Source organism: Galeopterus variegatus, unplaced genomic scaffold (genome assembly GCF_000696425.1).
Source record: "Galeopterus variegatus unplaced genomic scaffold, G_variegatus-3.0.2 Scaffold901, whole genome shotgun sequence".
Classification (NCBI taxonomy): Eukaryota; Metazoa; Chordata; class Mammalia; order Dermoptera; family Cynocephalidae; genus Galeopterus; species Galeopterus variegatus.
The window spans coordinates 148,374-169,932 of record NW_007727012.1 but is presented as its reverse complement, the minus strand read 5'-3'; the positions used below and the strand labels follow the sequence as shown (position 1 = coordinate 169,932).

General features: G+C 45.3%; 1 protein-coding gene and 1 pseudogene across 1 annotated transcript; one reads left to right on the top strand and one right to left on the bottom strand.

Annotated features, from left to right (window-relative positions):
- The first annotated feature begins 2,462 nt into the window (after positions 1–2,462).
- Positions 2,463–7,222, top strand: OTX1 (orthodenticle homeobox 1). The gene is made up of 3 exons (XM_008573308.1): positions 2,463–2,559; positions 3,491–3,642; positions 4,955–7,222. The coding sequence occupies exons 1-3, from the start codon at positions 2,463–2,465 to the stop codon at positions 5,774–5,776; spliced, it is 1,071 nt and encodes a 356-aa protein (XP_008571530.1). The 3' UTR covers positions 5,777–7,222.
- Positions 7,223–8,626: 1,404 nt separating this feature from the next.
- LOC103590952 overlaps positions 8,627–21,559 on the bottom strand; it is a 68,618-nt pseudogene continuing 55,685 nt past the window's right edge.

Here is a 21,559-nt window from a genome sequence, read left to right as displayed (position 1 = left end):
CCTCGCTCTGCACCGCATTTGCCAGCCCAGCCCCCGAGTTAGCGCGCGACCGGGGCGGGGCGGGCGGCGAGGGCGGGGTGTAGGGGGCGGGGGAGGGCGGGGGCGCGCGGAGGTAACCCCCGGCTCGCGCTGCCATTGCCCGGCTCCCTGTCACTCAGACCGCGCAGGGCCCCCGATTGGCGCCTAACCCCGTTACGCACTCGCCTCGCGTTCACATACCCGGGGAGGGCAGTAGAAAGGTGATCAATCTTCATCAGGCTACATTTCCAATCACCTAAACAACCGAGCAAGACAAGCCACTCCGACAAGGTAAATCGCTTGATTTATTTAGTTTGCAAAGTGACTCTGCAGGGCTTCCCTAGTCCTCACCGCCTCCACGTTGCACCCGGAGTGCAGCGGCAACGGCGAGCCACCTCCCAACTCTGCTCCTCGTATCCCCCCCTCTTCCTCGGGACCCCTCGGCTCGGTCCCGGACGAGGCAATGTCCTGGGAGCGTGTGGGGCTTTACAAAAAAAGTGTCTGTGCAATAAAGTGAAACCTGTAGAGACATGCACAAAGCCACTGGAAAAAAGAAAGATGGGTGGAAGGAAGTTGGGGAAAGAAAGACTCGGGGGTCCTAGACCAGCCGCCTGGGTAATTCCTGTGTAGCTCTGTTTTGCAGGTTGGCTGCCCGGCGGGTCTCAGTGAGGGCGCGAGGTAGATGGTGAGCGGCCCTGGCAGCTGAGGGCAGGTAAGGAGAAAGCCGCGAGGCCGCCCTGGACTCCGGGAGCGCGTTGGTTACTCTGCCTCCCCCTTTTCAAACGGATCCCCGCTGCCCAGGTCCCCACCAGGTGGGCGGGTCTGGGGGAGCGGCCTGGTTCCCCTCTTGGTGCACGGAGGACCCCAGAGCGCTGCTGCGGCCGCGCGCCCCCTCCCCCGCCTCCTCCGAAGTAATCGAGCTGAAGTGCTAAGTTTGGAGAAAAGTCTTTGAAAACTCACTCTGCAGCCTAGTAGAACAACCGCGGCTGGAGTCCCATTTTCCTTCAGCCCACGAGCCCTGGCTGTTTCCCTTTTCGTCCCCTTAACTGCAAGCTGGGCTCCCCCAGCCCAGGCCTTGTGTCCCTGAGGATCGGAGCAAGAGCGGGGGTGGAGGGTGCTACTTTAACTTCTCTTCCTGAATTCCCTAGCCCGAGTTCCTGGCCAGTTTAGAGAGTTCCCGCGAAGCGGGGTGTAACGACAGACCCTCCGGGTCCCAAATCCCACTCCCCAGTGCCCTATCCTGACCCTTGAGAGTAGCTCCTCGAGTTCGCGGTAGCTGCAGAAGCGAGGTTTCCACCTTCCTGCTAGGGTCTGTGTGGGCTATGCCGCTGAGGCCTGGTTCTACATTCTCGATCCGGTCTTGGGACCTTGGATTCAGCTAGTAGATGGCAGGGAGCGCACGTGACCTGCTGCACTCAGGCTTCCCAAATTCCCGAGACCCTCTGGAGCGCTGGGCCGGTCACCCTCCACCCCTGCCGGCATCCAGTTGCCCGCAGCTGGGAAGGGGCAGAAAGAAGGCCCGGCCTGCGCGGGCGAAGAAGGGCCAGAGCCGCGCTGAAGCGCCCCTGATCTCCAGCCGCACCTGGGAACTTCCACTTCTACAGTGGCCCCTACAGCGTCCTCTGGCCTCCTCAGCGGTGCCTGGGCCCGTAACTGCGGTTGAGGTGTGGTGGGATTCCGGGTGAGCGATCTTTCAATGGCTGGGCGCAGAGAGATCAGCTGGGAACAGATGGTGATTGCGAGCTCTGGGGCAGGGACGCAGCCGTGGAGACCTTTGAAGGAACCGACCCTTCTAAATGGGCAATGCGTCCTAAAGAGGCCGAAGTACAGTTTGCCCTCCTTGCCTTACTTTGGCCCTCTGTATCTCTACCTTTTCATCCCGCTTTCAAAAGCATTTGAAACGAAACGAAACAGCCCTTCCTGATCTGGACGGCCTACCGTCTGGGCCCCAAGTGAACATTTGTTTGTGCAACATGAAGCCGGCTTCCGCCGGACTCAAAATTTTGCCTAGACTTGGGATTTTGCACAGTCCGCGGTTCGGGATCTGACCTTCCTAGCCCGGCCCGGTTTTTAACCTCACTTCACTCCTTTGAGCACCTTACGAGAGTCTTTAGCCCATTCCAAGCCCGAAAATAGGCAACGACGATCCAGAAAAGTTTACCTTTCAAAGAAACTGTGGTCTCTGAGCTAAGGCCTTGTGGAGCCTAGTTGACCGCCCTGCGCAGTTCCATAACCTGCGCCCCCTCCCCATCCGGGGGCTACTCGCCTAGGACAAGAACTGGAAGCCTAGCTGGCTCCGAGTGATGGTTTCCATGTTTCTCGTATCTCCATAGGCCAGGCCCCCGGGCGCAACAGAGCTTGAAGGACCGCAAGGTGGGAGCCCTGCACCGCTCTTGGCTCCAGGCCCCCTGGATCCGTCGGGGCGCCTCCACCCGGCTGTTAGCATGATGTCTTACCTCAAACAACCCCCATACAGCATGAACGGGCTGGGCCTGGCTGGGCCCGCTATGGACCTCCTGCACCCCTCTGTGGGCTATCCGGGTGAGCACCGGCACTCCCACCCCTCCCCCAGCTTCTGCAAATGTTGGGGATCCCAGCCTCTCGTTTTTTGAGCGCACGCTTTGTCGCGGAGCAGGCCCAGGAAGCCGGTTGCCTAGTCTGCTTACAGTGCAGGGCTTGTTGCAGGGGCACGGGGCAGAGTCACGGGTTGGTGAGGTGCCAGGGCGGCGAAAACGTGCAACGTTCGCCTTCCCTGCCGAGCCACACCGGCAACCTGTCTCCTGTTGTGGTCCCACAGCCATTGCAGAGCTTATTTATCCACGGATTCGTTTCCCACAGGCGGCTATTGTTTTTTGTGAATCTGTTCCTTCCCCCCCAGCATTGAACAAGGAATCTGGACAGTGGGTAGGCCCTGACATAAAGAGGCAAACTTCCCTTATGTGAAGCGGCGGCTGGACTGAAGAGTGGGATTCTTTCTCCCTAATTAAGTTGTCCTCTAGACCCGTGGCCTGCAGCAACTTTTGCAATGCTGTAGTGGACGACTTGTGCTGAACCCTGAGTTTTGTTTCTAGCTCCCTCCACTTTACTCCCATTTATTCCCTCGGAAAGTGTTTTCCAGGTTCTGTTTCTGTGCACCCTTTCCCCACTTTTTATCCTTCAGGCAGGAAGTGTATTGGGGTGAGGGGGGAATGTTGATGTGGAGGGAGATTGACCTCGCTTCCTTTTTTAACTTCTGAGAGGCAGGGAGCGGGGGTAGCCCTGGAGTTTTGGAGACACTGGCTCCTGGTCGTGTAAATGTACTTTCGCCCACCTGTGGCCTCTCAGGCTCGGCCCCGGGGGAAGTTCTTTTGCTCGGTGCTCGGCTTCCTCTTGTGACTGCTCGGCTCTGGGCCTGCCAAGGGCCTGCCCGAGTGCTCTAGCGCCGGTCCGCGTGGTCACAGCTGACCCGAGGCGCCCCCGCGTGTCCCCGCAGCCACCCCGCGGAAGCAGCGACGCGAGCGCACCACCTTCACGCGCTCACAGCTGGACGTCCTCGAGGCGCTCTTCGCTAAGACTCGCTACCCTGACATCTTCATGCGCGAGGAGGTGGCGCTCAAGATCAACCTGCCAGAGTCCAGAGTCCAGGTGCGCTCTCCTGGGGCTCCAGCGTCAGGGTAGAGGCTCTGGGGCTGGTCTGGGAAGGGCGGTCTGGTGTGGGGGCAGGTTGCAGACTGGGCAGCCCCTCTAGATCTCCCCCTAGCGCTGGGCCTGGGTCAGGAAAAGGGGACAAAGTTAAAGGAAAGGGCTTAGAGTCCTGGATCTGGCCCTTCGCCCTGGGGCGCCTTCAGTGTCGAAAATCCTTTTTGGGATTTTGGGAGGACGAGCAGAGCTCCCGAATGTAAAGTGCTCTGAGGGCCCAACACTTGTCGCTACTTCTTCCGCCGCCCCAGGACGTGGCAATTTCCCTCGGAGGTCTGAATTCCGTCTCACCCTTGCCTTGCATCCCGGGGATCCTGGCGATGGAAGAGTGGAGCGTGGCTGCAGCCTGGTGCTGTCTGGGAGTTCGCTCCATGGGTGGCGCCGGTCTGATTTAGATGCTTCCTCGGCCGGGAGGGGACGCCGAGCGCAAAACCTGGTTGCCGGCTTTGCTATTTGTTTTTGAGATAAAAGGGATCTGAAAATACTGTTCTAATTCTAACCCAGGACCCTCTTCATGGGCCTTTTGTCTCGCCTTCTTTCTTCGAAGGCTCGAGAAAGGATCAAGGATGCATTGCCCTGTGCCGTGGCCCTCCAGGAGGAGTGAGAACTTTATGACTGACCGCCCCACTTAGTTCCCCACTTGGAGCCAAAAATCCCAACGAAGAATCTCGGCTCCCTTCTCGAGCCCCCCGAGTACTCGAGTACTTCCTCTGTTCAGCCTTAGGCCTTGCGCCTGCTCCCACCCATACACTCGCCCTGCAAGCTTGGGCCTCCAGGAGCCGACTCCGGCCCCAGACTTGGTGACTGTTCCTCAGTCTGCGGCTCGGTTACCACTCCGCGGTTTCCTGAGCTCTGTTAAAAACAAAACAAAACAAACAAACAAACAAAACCATAGGGCCCTCGAACTTACATGGGGCCGTGGGGGAGCGGCCAACAGGAGCAATTTAAAAATGGCTGAGCTGGCTAGATAGACGCAAACGTTCCGCTCTAGGACAGAGTTGCGCTAGGGGTGGGGAGGTGCGCGTCCTTACTCTGGAGCCAGCTAAGGAGGGGCTCTGAGCAGAAAGATGGGGGAGGGTGGAGCAGCTGGGAACAGAGGTGGGGGGGCAGGGTCTGGCGGGGCCGGACTGGGAGGGGCGGAGGCCTCGGTCGGAGAGGGATTCGAGATCCTGGGCGGGGTGGTGGGTCCAAGGGGCAGGGGAGCAGCAGGCTCCACTCGCCCCCCCTGATCCGCTCTGCCCCATCCGGCCCGCTGCAGGTCTGGTTCAAGAACCGCCGCGCCAAATGCCGCCAGCAGCAGCAGAGCGGGAGCGGAACCAAGAGCCGCCCAGCCAAGAAGAAGTCGTCTCCAGTGAGGGAGAGCTCGGGCTCCGAAAGCAGCGGCCAATTCACGCCGCCCGCTGTGTCCAGCTCCGCTTCATCTTCTAGCTCGGCGTCCAGCGCCTCCGCCAACCCGGCGGCTGCAGCGGCTGCGGGCCTGGGGGGGAACCCGGCGGTGGCAGCCGGGTCGTCGCTGAGCACGCCGGCTGCTTCCTCCATCTGGAGCCCGGCCTCCATCTCGCCCGGCTCAGCGCCCGCGTCCGTGTCACTGCCCGAGCCACTGGCCGCTCCTAGCAACGCCTCGTGTATGCAGCGCTCGGTAGCCGCAGGCGCCGCCACGGCAGCAGCCTCTTACCCTATGTCCTACGGCCAGGGCGGTAGCTACGGCCAGGGCTACCCCGCGCCCTCCTCTTCCTACTTTGGCGGCGTGGACTGCAGCTCGTACCTAGCGCCCATGCACTCGCATCACCATCCGCACCAGCTCAGCCCCATGGCACCCTCCTCCATGGCCGGCCACCATCACCACCACCCACACGCGCACCACCCGTTGAGCCAGTCCTCAGGCCACCACCACCACCACCATCACCACCACCACCACCAAGGCTACGGTGGCTCGGGGCTTGCCTTCAACTCTGCCGACTGCTTGGATTACAAGGAGCCTGGAGCGGCCGCTGCTTCCTCCGCCTGGAAACTCAACTTCAACTCGCCCGACTGTCTGGACTATAAGGACCAAACCTCTTGGCGGTTCCAGGTCTTGTGAGCCCAGGAGTGAGAGGAAGAGGAGAAGAAACGTAACTACCTGCTCCCTCCGTGGTCCCCATCCTGTTGTTGCTGCTGCATCGCCCGCCTTTGCCTCGGCTTCTCCAAAACTGAATTTTCACATCCCCAAAAGATGCCCATTGCCCGCACTGTCGCCCCTATCTTTAAGCCACTTGCTTGGGGATGTGTAAACCCGCCTATCCCTTGGATGAGGGGTATTGGTGCCTCGCTGTGGCCCACATGTCCTATACGAGAGAGCTGTGTGTTCTCCCTATCAACCCCCACCTACCTTCCAAGTCACCCCTTCTAGTCCTTCTGGACAGCTGTTATGCACTTGCAGCCTTCGGAGGCTCTTCGCTCTGACCCGCTGTTTGAACCCAACACTTTTATTTATTCTTTCTGGGCACTGGAGTCACTAATTGGCGTGTTTCTGCCCATTGGAGTGCACCCACATAGTACTCCAAATCAAAACAACCACTAAGTGTTTCTCCTGCACAGACTGCCGCCCCTTCAGCTGCCCGCGATCCCGCTCCCCGCCTGCAGACCGGAGTACCCCGGCGTTTCCTCCTCCTCAGCGGGGTGCGCCGGGGTGAGCTGAAGCACGGCCCGGCCTCCCTGCGCTGGACTGGTTCAAGCTTCCGCCTCGGCGGGAATGCTGTATATAGTCGGGTCCGTTCCGGGGACCACTTAAACTTTTTAGTTGCTGTTAGTTGAACTGAACAGATCTCGTCGTAGCGCCCAGGAAACAGAACTTTAAGATATATACAGCACATATATATATATATACATATATATATAAAACAAATGCAAAAAATAATTTCTCTCTGTCCCCTTTCCTGTCTTCCTCAAACAATGGCGCTTTTTCTTTTTCAGTTGTTACAATGTCCTGCCCTCTTCATATCTTCTCCCTCTGTGTATTTATTAAAGAGAACCGCTTGGGTCCAGGAAGCTGGGCGCGGAAGATCAGGAGTGTGGAGGGAACAGCCAAGTCAGGGTGCAAGGGTGGGAGCTAGGCTGGGCGGGGGCGCGGGACTTGACTGAGTCCCTCACCCGGCCTAAGCACACGGTCGCAGTTCTGGTATACAGACCCCAAAACAAAAGAAAACCAAAAAAAAAAAAAAAAAGCAAAAATTCAGCATTATGGAAAAAACAAACAAACCCAGACCCCAAACCTCAGTTCCAATTCCTCTGTCGGTTTTTCTCTCTTTAAACATCATCGTTTTGTCTAGTGAGTTTTTAGTGCACCTTCATTCTCCGAAATCTGTGGAGTCCCCGCGCGCCTGTGTATCAATTTTGGCTTTGGCCGCTTCGTCCAGTAGGTGGGAAAGTAATTTGTAAATTTGATTTGTCCGATGTGAAGATCACAAATTACTTGTTGAAATGTAAGGCAGTCCCTCTCCTCCTCTTTATCTACATTATTTCCCGAAAATAAATGCAAATTAATGAACAGCTTGTCAGTGTTGCTCTTCTGTTTCCAGCCCCAGGTCCCGTTCTTCCGGGAACTGAAAGACAGGAAAACTCCGTGTTAATAACCCTGCGTGTTAGTGACCTGCATGAAGCTGGAGGCCAAAGAATGGGGCGGGAGGACGTGGCAAGAGGAGCCCCCAGAAACTTTCTTTTAGGGAGTGCCCGCCTCCGCTTTGGCCTGGCCTCTTCCCCCAGGCGTTTTGACCCCGTATCCCCCTCGCTATCCTGGACAGAGACAGGTGTCAGGACTCAATTCCCGAAGCAATTCCTTTCTCTTCAGAGGCAAGAGCCTGGCACTGATTTCTTCACCCTAATTGCCTGCACCAGAAAGAAGAGGGGGAGGGGAAGAGGGTCGGGAGGCGGGAAAGGATAGCTCTGTAATGTTCTCAGAGCTGAGCCAAAAAGGAAAAGAAAACAAAACGACCAAAAAAAAAAAAGAAAAAAGAAAAAAAAAAGAAAACCATGTCCTGCATGTTGGCAGCAGACAACCTTCCTTTCTGCTGAGCTGTCCCGCGTGGCTTCACTGTGGCAGGGGGATCCGAGTCATTCCTTCCACGTGCTAAGATGTCCCTCTAAACCCTCAGCCCCCGCCAGAGTACCCAAATTGTCTTTGTTCATATTGTAAAGTTTCTTTAACCGCTTCTCGGCCTTTTGGCTAAGATCGAGTGTTGTAAAGTTTCTTTAAACGTACAAACCAAAACCTGGAAAAATAGACAAGAATGTGTTTCACTTTGGCAGAGGAAGCAGCAGCCCGGCTTGCAGCTGGGGGTCGAGAAGAACGGTTTCATCCCCCTCTGAGGGAAGAGGGAGTGGGGGCGGGGGGGGGGGCTCCCCCAGAAAATCCGGAGCCCGGACCTGTCCAGACTCTATTTGGCCTGAAACCTCCTGGGTGTAAGGCCGAAAGCTGCTCAACTTGTCTACGGACAGGAAGGAAATAAGGAAACAACGAAAAGTTTCCTGCGAAGCGATCAACACCTCCTGTTCTTTCTATTCCGTGTGAGACCTGAGAACACGTCATGAGGCCGGGTTCGGGGAGCGACCCCTCCCCTGGGGTCCTGCGCCCGGCGAGGTCGCAGAGCTGCGAGCCCTGGCTGTAGAAAAGCCTTCTCGGCCGCGTCTTCCTCCGGATTCGGCAAGCCCGGCTCTGGCCCACGCTTCCCACGCTGACGATTCGATCATCCCCGACTCCGCACAGGCCCTCTCAGGAGGGCGCAGCCCCGGCCCCGCAGCCTGGCCCAGCGGCGCCGCCCCCGGCACGCGGGCCCTGAAGGCAGGGCGGGCTCGAGTCCGCTCAGGCTCCCCCTGAGGCGGCGCCTCCAGTGGAACGTCCGAGCTGCCGTGGCCCCCTGGGCGTCTCCCTCCAGCAGACCCTGCCTGTCCCGCCTCAGGGCCGCTGTGGTTCACGCAGCAGCTGCCAGTGCCGCTCGAGGCCCAGGTGCTGAGTCGCCTCCACCCGCAGCTCCCTCAGGCGGGTTCTGTGGGGACCAGCGGTCCTCTTGGCTGCTCCGTGGAACGAAACCAGGAGACCCGGCTTTCCATTAGCTCGTACAACCGTGTGGTCTTCGGTGCAAGGTACCCAAAGCCCTGGGCCTCGATTCCGTCGCGGTGTTATTTGGCCTCCCTCAGCCCGAGACGTTCCTGAAACTTCACACTTTAGGCCTAGGCTGTGGGCGGGAGGGTCAGACGCGACCCGCTGGCCCCGCCGCTCGGTGGCGTCTAGAAGCTTCGGCGCCTGCGTACTCAGGCAGGAGGGGGTACCGGCGGCCAAGCGCGTGGAGGCCAGGCCGGAGTTCCCGCCCCGGGTCGAGGCTTCGAGAAGGGGCACGTGCTCCTCCCAGGGCCTCCTGGCTTGTGCTGAGGCCCCACGGAACTGAGTGGTAACCAGGAGCGGGAAGCGGCGGCGCCACCTCAGGCCGCCAGGACGCTGGAGCCTGGGGGAGCGGGGTGAGTGCGCAGCCGGGCCCAGAGCGGAGGGGGCGGCCACAGGTGGCGTGGCCGGCCGGGGCAGGGTGAGGGCGCCCGCGCTGGCAGAGAGTCCTTGCGCGGTGGCGGCAGAAACGCAGAAGGTCCTTCCCGGGCCGGCCACCTGTTAACAGGCAGGTTCTCTGAGAACCGCGCTCAACTCGCCCTTCTCTTGAGGGAGGAAGTGTGTTCTCTTTGGGTGTTGGAGTTTGCGACAGAATTGAAGCAACTGGAACTGAACTAGAACTTTAGGAGATTTAATAACCTCAGAAATCGTAGCTACCTTAAGACGTGAACAGTTTTCTTTGAGTGTTCAACGAAATCTTCACGTTTTCTACTCACAGCTGGTGTTCTCTGCGCATACTGTAGGGGGAAAGAAGTCTACCCTTAGATGAACGTGTGTGAGGTGCTTTAGGGGTAAAGAATGGGTCTCATTTTTAGAGATTGTTTTTTAATCTTAAAACTATCTCAGGGGCACTGCATTAATTGGCTGAAGCTCTGAAAAGATTCGGTGAAGTAACCTTGTTTGTTGAGGAGCTTTTCTTAATCTTTTGTACCAGCTACTGAGGGTATAAATTTCCTCTAAATTATGATTTTTTTTTTTTGAGGAAAAAACCCTTAAAGCCTTAGGGTATTGAGCGTGAGGGAGAAGGCTGATCGAGAGGAAAAACAGGTAAAAACGGTTAAGACACAATGTCGGCAAATTCAAGTTCGCTATATTACAGAGACCAAAAAAGTGAGTGTTTTTATTTCTTGTGTCAAAAGGAAATTAGTGATTTTTTCTGCAAAATAGCAGTTTCCCCAGCTGAGTTGTGATTTTTTTCAATTGTGAAAATAAGAGATAAATTCCACTTTGGCAGATTAATTAATGTTAATTATGTCATTAGTGTTTGATGACAAGCAGTAAGGTTTTCTTTAGCAGTACAGAAAGAAAATGTATCTGATATATAAATGAAGTTAATATATACATTATTGGTAAAGAGAATCTGTATCATTAGTATTCAGGACCAAAAAATCACTTGGCTTCTGATGCAGAATTAATTTGAGAACAGCAAAAAAAAAAAAAAATCTTCATAAAATTCCCTAATTAAAAACAGAACAAGTTCTCAAGAAGTTATTCTATATTTTTCACACTTTCCCTTCCCCAATGCATTTTAATGTCTAAAATGGAGATGAAAAAAATCTCGAGTTTAAGAAATATTTATATTCAACAATACTTTAATTAAAAACCCAACTTAAAAATGAATAGTAAATAACAATGTATTGCTTATATAACAACGAGAAAACATCTCCATTATCTTAAAGAATCAGTTTAAATAAATGTTTGGGTTTCTACTGTACTTTTCGAAAACCAGAAGCTTTTTTGGCTGTGTTTAATAGATGGTTCCTGAAACAACAATTACGCCTCTTAATCATCCTGTTCATATTTAGGAGTATCTGAAAAAAAGTGGATTTTTTCTGTGGAGGAGGGGAAACATGCCATTTTGGTCTAATGATTCTTTAATCATGTTTTAAAACTGAGTTGGATTTTACTTAAACCACGTTAGGTGCAGTTTTTCAAAAATTTTTTAAAAATGAAAAATATTTGCCAAAAACCTTCAGTAATTTAGGGAGAATTGCAGTTACACAACATAGCCAAAGTTGAAATTGCTTTTAAATATATCCAGTTTTTCTTAGGAAAAAGGTAAAGCAAAAAAGTGTATGGTATGCTTGAAACTAAAATGTGTATCATTCTAATTTATGGAATTGTGCATTTATGTTTCTAGGACTATTCCTTGAAAGATAAGAGTATGCTTAAAATATTTTAGTGTTCTTTCTAATCAAATAGGACTTAGTTAGGCTCCTTTTAGTCAATGACGACCCATCAATACTTAAACATTGAAAATCTGTTGTGTTCCTAAAAATTGTGCTTCTTTTACCCCCTTTGGATCCTTTACTTGGTGGCTTATATATTCAAAGGGAAAAAAATTACATTCCATTCCAAAGGTCACAAATACTTTTTTAAAAAGGTTAATCTTTATTGAACAGCTTATAAAAACTATTTTAGAAAATTTTAGAAAATCTTTTAAAGTAGATTGTAAAGTTAGGATTTAACAAACGAGTCAAAAGTTTTTGGGGATTGAAGTGGAGTATAAATAAATCATAACTAATTTTGATACTTGGGGTAAAAATTAAAATGTAAGAATAAGTGGCTTCTGATTCAACAGCTTGGTGTCTAAAGAGCTTATAAAATATTTTTAGTATACAAATATTCTTATGTATGTTCAAAGCTCTAAATGCTTAAAGATATACCATCATCTGTCATAGCTATTTCAATATAGGAATCATACTTTCTTTTTAAAATTTATTTTTAAAAAGTTTACTGTGAAATATACATTACAAAAGAAACTATAAAACAGATTCATACACTTTAGAGAAAAATAAAATATACATGGAGCAGCAAATTTTTAACAAATACTTAGAAAAGTAGATTTGCAATTGGTTACAATGTCAGTGTTTAAATTTGATGTTACATAAAATATATCTACTTACTTTCTCAGGATTTTGTTAAATCCTTTAGAGTAGTAACAATTACTATATGGAGACACCTTTTTAAGGGACAAAAATACTTTAAATCATAGGGTATAAAAGTTTTATAGGTCTTTGTAAATTTATAGGGTCTCTTTTTTGATGGAAGAAATGAGCTTTATGTCTATTTATGTTTTTAATGAAAGAACACCAAGAGAAACTATCTTCTTCCTTCCCAAGCTTGGATATTTAATGTCATCCAAAGCAATAGCTTTAAATCTTAGGGGTTTTTTTTTTTTTTTTTTTTTTTTTTTGCTAGTGACTCTCAAATACATATTTCTAGCACAGAGCTCTCTGTTAGACTTCTTATACCTATACATCCACTGAAAAGAGGCGATTGGATTTTAGCCCTTAGGAAGTTAATGATACCATGTCTGGGACTTGCTTCAAAATTATTGAGAGGGAGTGGATCATGTATATATGAAACAATATTAGCCATGAGTTGATAATTGCTGAAACTGAGGGAGAGTACATAAGACTTCATTATACTGTACTTTTGTATATTTACATTTTCCCCATAATAAAAAGTGAATTAAAAAGATACTTATTAGTTTATGGAAAGTAGTCTTTGCAGTGGGTTGAGGAAATTGAGCTTCCCATGCTTTGGAGATTGTATGGTATTATTTACATATATTGTTTTCCTTAATCTGCTTAAATCTTCTGAGATTGGTGGTGGTAAAGTGAGGCTCACAGTGGTTTGGTTACTTATTCAAGTTTATGTCTTTGGTAGGTAGCAGATCTTGGTACTCAGTCTTCATATTCCATGTTCTTTTGCTATAAGAACTACCTAATTTTTTGGTATATTAACAAACATTAATTTTTTAAAAAAAATCCATGTCATTTGAGAATCAGATTACGAGATTAACATAAACAACACATGCTTTATCTAAATTCAAGTTGTAGAATTTGAGTTTTGGTAATTAAAATTTGTTTCCTGGGATATTCTTACCTTTCTTTTACTGGGCATCACTTAAATCTCACTTTAATGAGTTTTCAGAGAGATATTAATGGAGCATTAAATGAGACTAGTCTGATACCAGGTTTTGTCTTTCTGTTTACCCTTTAAATTCCTTATTAACTTTAATTCCTTACTAATTTTAATTTCTAAGTAATTAAAAAATTTCTTCTTGGTTGGTTCATATTTATGAGAGGTGTTTTATGTTCTTGATGAGCCCTAGAACATTTCTTTGCTACATTATAGGAGCGCTAATTTACTGAAAGTTGGGTAAACCAGATATGGAGTTGGGATTAGACTAATGGCTCTGTGTATAAGGCTTGATTTATTTGTAAACATACATTCAGAATTTTTTCTACGCTAACTTGGGAATTTCCCTTTTTGAGTTTTGAAGCTTATAGCTTGATTTTTAAAAATCTCACTGATGGCAAATCCTTGTCTTTTTAGGGTAAATTTTACTTTATCAGAGCTAAGCTGGAAATTAAAAAATGGATTAACAAGTTGGGAATAGAGATCACATCACTTTATAGGTTTCCTTTATTGAAAAGCAGAGAGCAGAATTCTTGTTCAAATTGCACCTTTATTTTTTCAATTTTTTTAGACTCTCATCTCATGATTCCATTCCTGCTATTGACCTCTTCAAAGGTCTTCCCCTTACCTGGTTTAAAAAATAAAGGTTATCTGTTTATGTTTATTATGTTTGGAGAAGAAAACAACTGGCACCTATTTTCCCCCTTTATTTTTTCGATTGAGGCATAAACTTTATCAAGTATCAGACCAGCACCTGATGATTCTTGCATACCTTTTTTTGAACTTTTGTTAGGAACAGAGATTTTTCTTTACTCTAAGATTGTATTCTAATCAATAAGTCAGCTAAACCTTTTATCTCAAGAGAGATTAGAAATCAGTGGGGGTCCTGGTGCTAAGAGAAGCCTAAGAGGGCAGACTAAATTTTCCTGTACTCTCAGCCCTTGGCACAGTGCCAGACACAAGGTAGGTCCCAATAGTGTTTGTTGAATGAATTAAAAATTGAATTCCAGCCATCAGCCTTGAGGCAGATTTATATGTAATTCATCTCAGATACAGAATTGACTTTTTTCTTTGTGGTATTCGAAGTCGGTGTTGAATTGATTTAGTAATCGCTTTCTTAATCTCTTTTAATCCTTAGAATCAAGACTTTTTGGTTACTTCCCACGATCACATATCGTTAAAAGTAAGACCATTTCACAATTTAGTTAATTGAAATTTTAAGTAATTAAATTATTTAAAAGTCCATAAAATTTATTATCAAATGATTATCACTTTAGCACCATGTAATTATCACTCCAGATCAAGAAATAGAATATTATTGGGACTGCAGAATTTTCCTGGATATTGCTTGCCCATCATAATCTCTTCTGTCTCCTCATGGGTAACCACTATTCTATCATTTATAGTACAGACATTCCTTGACTTATGATGGGGTTATGCCCCGATAAGCCCATTGTAAGTTGGAAATATCGTCAGTTGAAAGTGCATTTAATACACCTAACCTACTGAACATCACAGCTTAGCCTAACCTACCTTAAATGTGCTCAAAATATTTATTTGCCTACAGTTTGGCAAAATCATCTACCACAAAGCCAATTTTATAATGAAGTGTTGAATATCTCATGTAGTTTATTGAATACTGTACTGAAAGTGCAAAATTGAATCCTTGTATGGGTACTCTAAGTACGGTTTCTACTGAATGCACATTGCTTTTGCACCATTGTAAAGTTGAGAAATTGTTAAGTCAAATCATTGTAAGTTGGAGACCGTTTGTAATCGTTTTCTTGCATTTCTTTTCTAACTTAACCATATGTATATGTATACATACATATACATATGTATGTATAATCCATATTGCTGAAACAATATGGATTCATTTTGCCTATTTTGAATTTTGTATGAATAAAATTGTATTATTTTTGTAACTTCTTTCACTTAATGTTATGTTTATAATGTCTATAATTATGTATCTTCTAGCTTGTTCATTTTCATTGCTTTATGCTGTATAATATTCCATTGTATGACTATGCCACAATTTATTTTATTATTGATAGGCACTTGGGTTGTTTTCAGTTTGGGACAATTACAATGGTGCCACTCTAAACATTCTTTTATGTATATCCTGATGCACTTAAGGACGCAGATCGCTAGAGTATAGCCTAGGAGTGAAATGTTTGAACCAGAAAGGGTATATATTTTCAACTTGACTAGGCACTAGCATAATTTTCCAAATTAGTTGTGTTCATTTACACATTTATCCTATTTGGGAATGAGAATTCTAGTTGCTCCATATCTTTGCCAAAGCTTACTGTTGTTAGAGTTTAAAATTTTGTCAGTCTGTTGAGTGAGCAGTAACATTGCATTGTTGTTTTAATTTGTATTTTTGTTTTTGATTACTGATGAGATTGAGCCCCTTTTCTTATGTTCTTTGTCTGTTTGGATTTTTTCTTTTGTGAAGTCCCTAGTCTTATATTTGCCTTTATCCCCCTGTTTGATTGTCTGCCTTTTCTCTGATTTGTAAGAGTTTCTTACATAATCTACATATTAGTCTTTTGTAAGTTATATGTGTTGCAGATCTTTCTCTCACTTTGTATCACTTTTTTTTAATGATGTTTTTAAATAACTGAATTTGTTAAACTTTTCTGATGGGTGCTTTTTGTGTATCTTGTTTAGGAAATCCTCATGATTGTGAAAATAGTTCTCCATATTTTCCTATAAAATATTTAAGAGTTTTGTCTTAAATTTTTTCATCTGACTTTTTTGTGTGTGCAGTATTTGGCAATGGTTCCTCTTCTTTCTTATTGAAGCTTCATTTGCTCACAGGACTACAAATGTCATCTTTGTGTTGCTAATTCCAAAAGTCGGTATTTTTGGTATTGACTACACTCTTTAGCTGAAACTCTTATTTCCAGCTCCCTCCACTTGAATGTCTTGAAAATATCTGTTACACTGAGCTCATTTTTTATCCTTATTGTTTTCTGTTTAGATTAAATCATCATAAACCAAAAATACATGGTGGAAACTGACTCTCCTTTCCTTCTCCATCCAAATAGCCATCATGTGCAGGTGATTCTACTTCTGAAATGCATCTCAAATCCATTTCTTCCCTTCTCTCCAGTCCACAATTACCACTCAGAGTTTCACCTAGTCTGGTACACTAGCCTTCTTATTGGTTTTCCCACCTTCCTTCTATTCCCCTTCTCTAGTCAGTCATTCACGCTGCCACAGAATTTTCTTTCTAAGACACAGATCACCTCTCTTTCTTGCTTTTATGGCTTTTTATTGCCTTCATTATAACAAAAAGTTTAAATCTTTCACATGGCTTCTACCATTACACTGCAGGAATCTCATGTTTTAGCCACACCAGGCTACTTATTGTTTCCCAAAGTAGCTGTGTACCTCATTGTGTGTTTTTCCATGTTGTTTTCTCTGCTTGGAATAGTCTTCCTTCCATCTTACTGGGAAAATCCTATTCCTTCCACCAGCATTCCCAGTCAGAATTAATCCTTGCTGCCTCTGGGCTTCCCATAGCACTTTGTTCATACCTTTATTGAAGTACTTATCATATTGCTTTATAGTTATTAGTTTATGTATGTTCTCCCATGCTAGATTATGAGGTCTTTGAAGATAGATAATGTTTTATTAATCTTTTTATCCTTAGCACTTAGCAGTGCCTGGTATGTAATAATACTCAAAAAATACTTGAATGAAATTTAAGGATTGTGCTAACCTTAAGAAAATGGAAATGTATGCATTGACTAAAAAGTTGTGAGCAGGCAATAATGTTGGCGAACAAGTACAATATCAGTACTGTAAACGTTTTTTAGAAAAGATTTGTATCCATTACCCATTCTAAAGTTGCTTAAAGCCATTGTGTTTTGCTGTATTGTAGTCACAGCTTAATTAGTTATCTGGACTGTTTTATGTGGGGAGGTTGTAGCTGAAAAGACTAGAGTGTACTGTTCTGGCCCACTGCTAAATGAGGAGGGAAATAATCTTAAAAGAACAAGTAAAATTGACAGAACTCTCCTTATTTTTGAAAGGGTGACTTTTGTTTCAAACAGACTTTGAGTACAAAGTTAGATAGAATTAATTTTTAAAAGGAAATAAATTCACAATACTGCTGAAAAAATTTACATCTTTTTCAGATAACACGTTAGTGAACAGAGTCTATACTATTACAAGTTTTATAATACTGATGAATATATCTGTTTTGACAGTGTTTGCTAAGTTCTAGTCTAGAGAGTGCTGGTGAACCACGTACTTCTTAGGTTTAATCAGAACAGTGATAGGTTAACAGTTTCTGCATATGCTAATTTTGCAGACTCCCATAAAAAATAAAACCTCTTGTGACTGGAACCCAAATATTTATTTGAAATTCATACAGCACACACATAACACAATTCAGTTGTAGCTAGACAATTTTTTACAGTTCACCTTGAGGAAGCAGGGTTAATGTTCAATAACCTCATTATCTTTCTCTCTTTTCAAGTTAACATAACTGATTCATTGTATGCCCAAGAATATTCTATATATAAAATATCCTTGACAGAGCAAATTTAAGAGTAAATTGATATTTTCATTAAAATATTATATATTGTTTATATCTGGAATTCTGATTGAAGTAAATTTTTAAAGAAGCCTGAAAAAGTTTGTCTCTTATGTCTGTACGTAAGTTATCTTCTGATGATGACTTTATAGATTTCGATATAAATCAGCCACTACTCATAAAAGCAACCTCTAGATAAATATGATCAATTGAATATATGTGTTTATTTTTATTCTCTCTTGACAACACACTAAAATGAAAGTCAAGGAATAAAAAAAAATAACTCCATAAGGACAAAGAGAATAGAAGAGGAGATGTCAACAGAATTTTGAAAGCTGGAATGTTGATGGATAAGTGGTAACTAACTTAGTAAGGAAAGCTGAACCCTAGCCTGTGGGGGCTGCCTTCCAGCTGCCATGCTTGGCTAGCTGGGATAGTGAATATCAGCTACTGGCTGTGCAGATACTGATTGTTCCCAGGCAAGTGGTTAGCATGAACTTGTTAGGGAACCAAAGCTCTGTCTTGGGATGATCTTATTGTAGTACATGTGTCTAGACTTTGAGCCTGGAAATAACCGAACATCATAAATGAAATATGATATGTAAGCATAAATTATGAATTGCGTTTAATTACTGGAGTAGGGTGATGGAGTCTAAGGAAGAATCTCAGTGGCTCTGTTAATTCAGCAAGGGTAACTATTGAAACATAATATCTGGAGCTGCACTGTCCAGTGTGGTAGCCACTAGTCACATGTGGCTTTTGAGCACTTGAAATGTGGCTAGTCTGAATTGAGATGCAATATAAGTATAAAATTCATCCTGGATTTCAAACACTTAGTATAAAAAATGAATTATTTTATTAATAATTTTTATATTAATTGCTAATTGAAATATTTTGGATATATTGGGTCAAACCAAATAATTATTAAAAATAATTTCAAAATAATTTCACCATTTCTTTTAATTTTTCTAATACAGATTATAGAAAATTTTAAATTACATATGTGGCTTCTGTTATTTTTCTTTAATTCACCTCTGAAAAGAAGTATTGATCATTAGGGGTGGCTGATATAGTTCTCTTGTCTGTCTCTTACAGGAGCTCTTTGGAGACAAGGATCTCTAAATGGGGACCTTATCCATCCTCTGCAGTACCTTTTGGTAGCACTTAAAGTACTGCAATATATTCCTTTAGCAAACTACAAAACTAATGGCATTGTGAGTTGTGAGTCTGTTAATCGGATAAGAGGGAATGGCCTGGAGTTATCAATAGAACTCTTGCAAAAATTTGTAATTTTCTTGAGTCTTAATCCATCATGCATGTTCAGTACAACTCCTCCCCTGAATCTTGCTTTCTGTACCTGATTACTGAATGCTAAAAGAGAAAATCACACAGCTGAGCCAGTTGAGGATATCATAGAGTCATGGTGGCCAACCTGGCTTTGGATTCTCAAGCTTTCTAGCAATATTTCTGTGTTTTCATAGTCATCTCTTTAACCTAGTCTTCATAGTGGCTGTTTAAAACCTCCTTTAATATTCTCAAACCTTCCATCCTTGTTCTCAGCAAATGACCTTACTTCCCACTGTACTGAGAAAATACTATAAAAGGCATCAGAGAGGAATGCCCTTAACTTTTAGCCACTATAGATACAGTCTTGCTTCCATTCACAGCCATTTTGTTACTTCTGTCCAGTGCTAGGCTTGGTGATTCTCTTCTGTCGGAGGCTAATCTCTGCTTCTGTGTTCTGAATATTATCCCATTCTGCTTCCTCAGAAAGGGGGATTTCTTTTTTTTTTTTTGTCTTTTTTCCGTGTCCGGCAACAGATCGCAGCCCTCAGTGTTGCCCCCGTACCAGACCGGGGACCGGCAACGGGATTGCAACCCTCGGTGTTGCTCCCGCGCCTCGAACCCTCGGGCGGGAGCGCCGCCGCGCCTCCCTTAGTTAACAGGCAGAGAAGCATAGGGAAGAGTGTATACAAAAGTCATGGTGTCAGGAAAAACCATAATATATGTGGGCAATTCTAAGTAGTTTGCATCAACAAGAGGGGGTGGAGGAAACCTGGCAATGAGGGATGGACTAGAACGTGCAGTTATTCTTAAAACCAGAAGGATTTTGCTCTAATTCTAGCAACGGATCGCAACCCTCAGTGTTGCCCCCGTACCGGACCGGGGACCGGCAACGGGATTGCAACCCTCGGTGTTGCTCCCGCGCCTCGAACCCTCGGGCGGGAGCGCCGCCGCGCCTCCCAAGCGGCACACTATCCAGTGCGCCACCGGGCCGGCCCAGAAAGGGGGATTTCTAATTATTTACTTTTTCTGCTTCTTTTGACATCTTCAGTTTCTTTCTCCTTCTGTATTGGCCCACTCATTCCAACAGTACTTAAATATGCACTAACCTCTGTCATCTTAAAAAGTCCTCTCTTGACGGCTTGTCCTTCTATACCTACTACTGTTGTCATCTTCTTAACAGTTGTGCTTCTTGAAGATATTGTCTACTCATTGTTTCCACATCATCACCTTGTATTTACTTAATTCACTGCAATAAAACTTTCATCCTTAAGACTGCTTTTTGCCAAAGACATTAATAACTTATGTCAGTGATCCAGAGGACAATTTTCAGTCTTAATCATATTTAACCTCTCTCTAGCATTTGATAGTATTCATTTTGTCTTCTGTGGAACACGTTTTTCATTTAACTTTTGTGATACTCTACTCTTCTGGTTTTTCTTCTTAGTCTCCGTTGTGACTACCACTTTTCTGTTTACCCATTAAATATTGGTGTTCCTGAATACTTCTACCTTGGGCTGTCTTCTCACTTTACATATCCTCAATGGGTAATTTATCTACTCCTGTGTTTTCACTTGTTCTGTATCTATCTTCAGCCCTAAACTTCTTTATCTGCTGTGTCATATACTGCAGTACCTATGTTACCTGTTCTGTTCCTTGTGCATTATTCTCTGTCTCAGTGAATACCAACTCTGTCAATCACTGCTCGTGAGAAGGAATCCAGAGAGTCATCTACATTTCATCCACCTTGGTTCTTCCTAAATTCCCATTGTTGGTAACTCACCAAGTTTAATCCATTTCATCACTTAAGAGCTTTTAATTCTATTTACCTGTTGTCTTAGTCTGTTTTCTGTTTCTTTAACTGAATACCACAGACTGCGTAATTTTTAAAGAATGGTTGTTTATTTAGCTCATGATTCTGGAGGCTGGAAGGTCTCAGAGCATGGTGGAAGGCAGAAGCGAGTGCACAGTGTGAGAGCTGATGGGCGATGGGCCATGGGCCGTGGGCCAGGGACCGGATTCTCTTTGCAACAACCTGTTCTCAAGATAACTAACTGGCTCCTACAGTAACAACACTAATTCTCTGCCCTCATGACCCAGTTACATTTTATTAGACCCCACTGTCCAACACTGTTGCATTGGGTATTAAGTTTCCAACACATGAACTTTTGGAGGATGCATTCCAAATCAAATACAAAATGCCACTATAATCTCTCACCTAGTCTATTTCAATAACCTAACTGGTTGCTTTTTCCTCAGTCTTGTTCCTATGCATAAAACCTGTGGTAGCTCGTTTCCAAAAATGAACCCCAGTGAACCACATCTGCGAGGATTTATGCCCTTATGTAGTCCCCACCCATACTGAATCTGAGCTGACACTGTCATTCATTTTAAGTAATGAAATGTGTCAGAGATGACCCTGTGCCAGTTCCAGGCCTCAGTTTTAAAAATGCTAGGTAGCTTCGACTTTTGCACCTTAAGTGCCTCATGATAAGTCCATCTACCCTGCTGGAGGACTACATGGAAAGAAAGTGCCTGAAACTACATGGAGAGAGAGGCTCAGGCATCCCAGTGTGAATCCAGCCTTCTTGATGTCCCTAAGAGGTGCCATAGATATAAGAGTCATCTTAGATGTTCTGTACTGGGAAAACCCCCAGATGACCTCGGCCCCAGGCAGCATCATATGGAGGTATAGAACTGCCTAACTGAGCCCTGTCAATCCACAGAATAGTGAGAGATAAGAAAATGGTTGTTGTCTTAAACCTCTAAACTTTGTAGTGGTTTATTTCACAATAGATAAAACCAAAACAAAACCTTTCTCTGTTCTCCTTACTACTCCAGTCTCATCTCTGGTAATTCACCTTTGACAGTTTAAGCTCCACCTTCACTAAGCTGCTTTAAGTTCCCTGAATGGATTCTCCCTTTTCTTCTAGGGTTTTTGGTCCCACTATTAGAAACATTTTCTTTTT

What these genes read in the sequence shown, in the direction of transcription:
- OTX1 (XM_008573308.1), top strand. Translation starts at nt 2,463, where the DNA reads ATGATGTCTTACCTCAAACAACCCCCATACAGCATGAACGGGCTGGGC. An exon ending in CCCCTCTGTGGGCTATCCGG is followed by an intron (nt 2,560 to 3,490) that starts GTGAGCACCGGC and finishes GTGTCCCCGCAG; the next exon opens with CCACCCCGCGGAAGCAGCGA. An exon ending in TGCCAGAGTCCAGAGTCCAG is followed by an intron (nt 3,643 to 4,954) that starts GTGCGCTCTCCT and finishes GGCCCGCTGCAG; the next exon opens with GTCTGGTTCAAGAACCGCCG.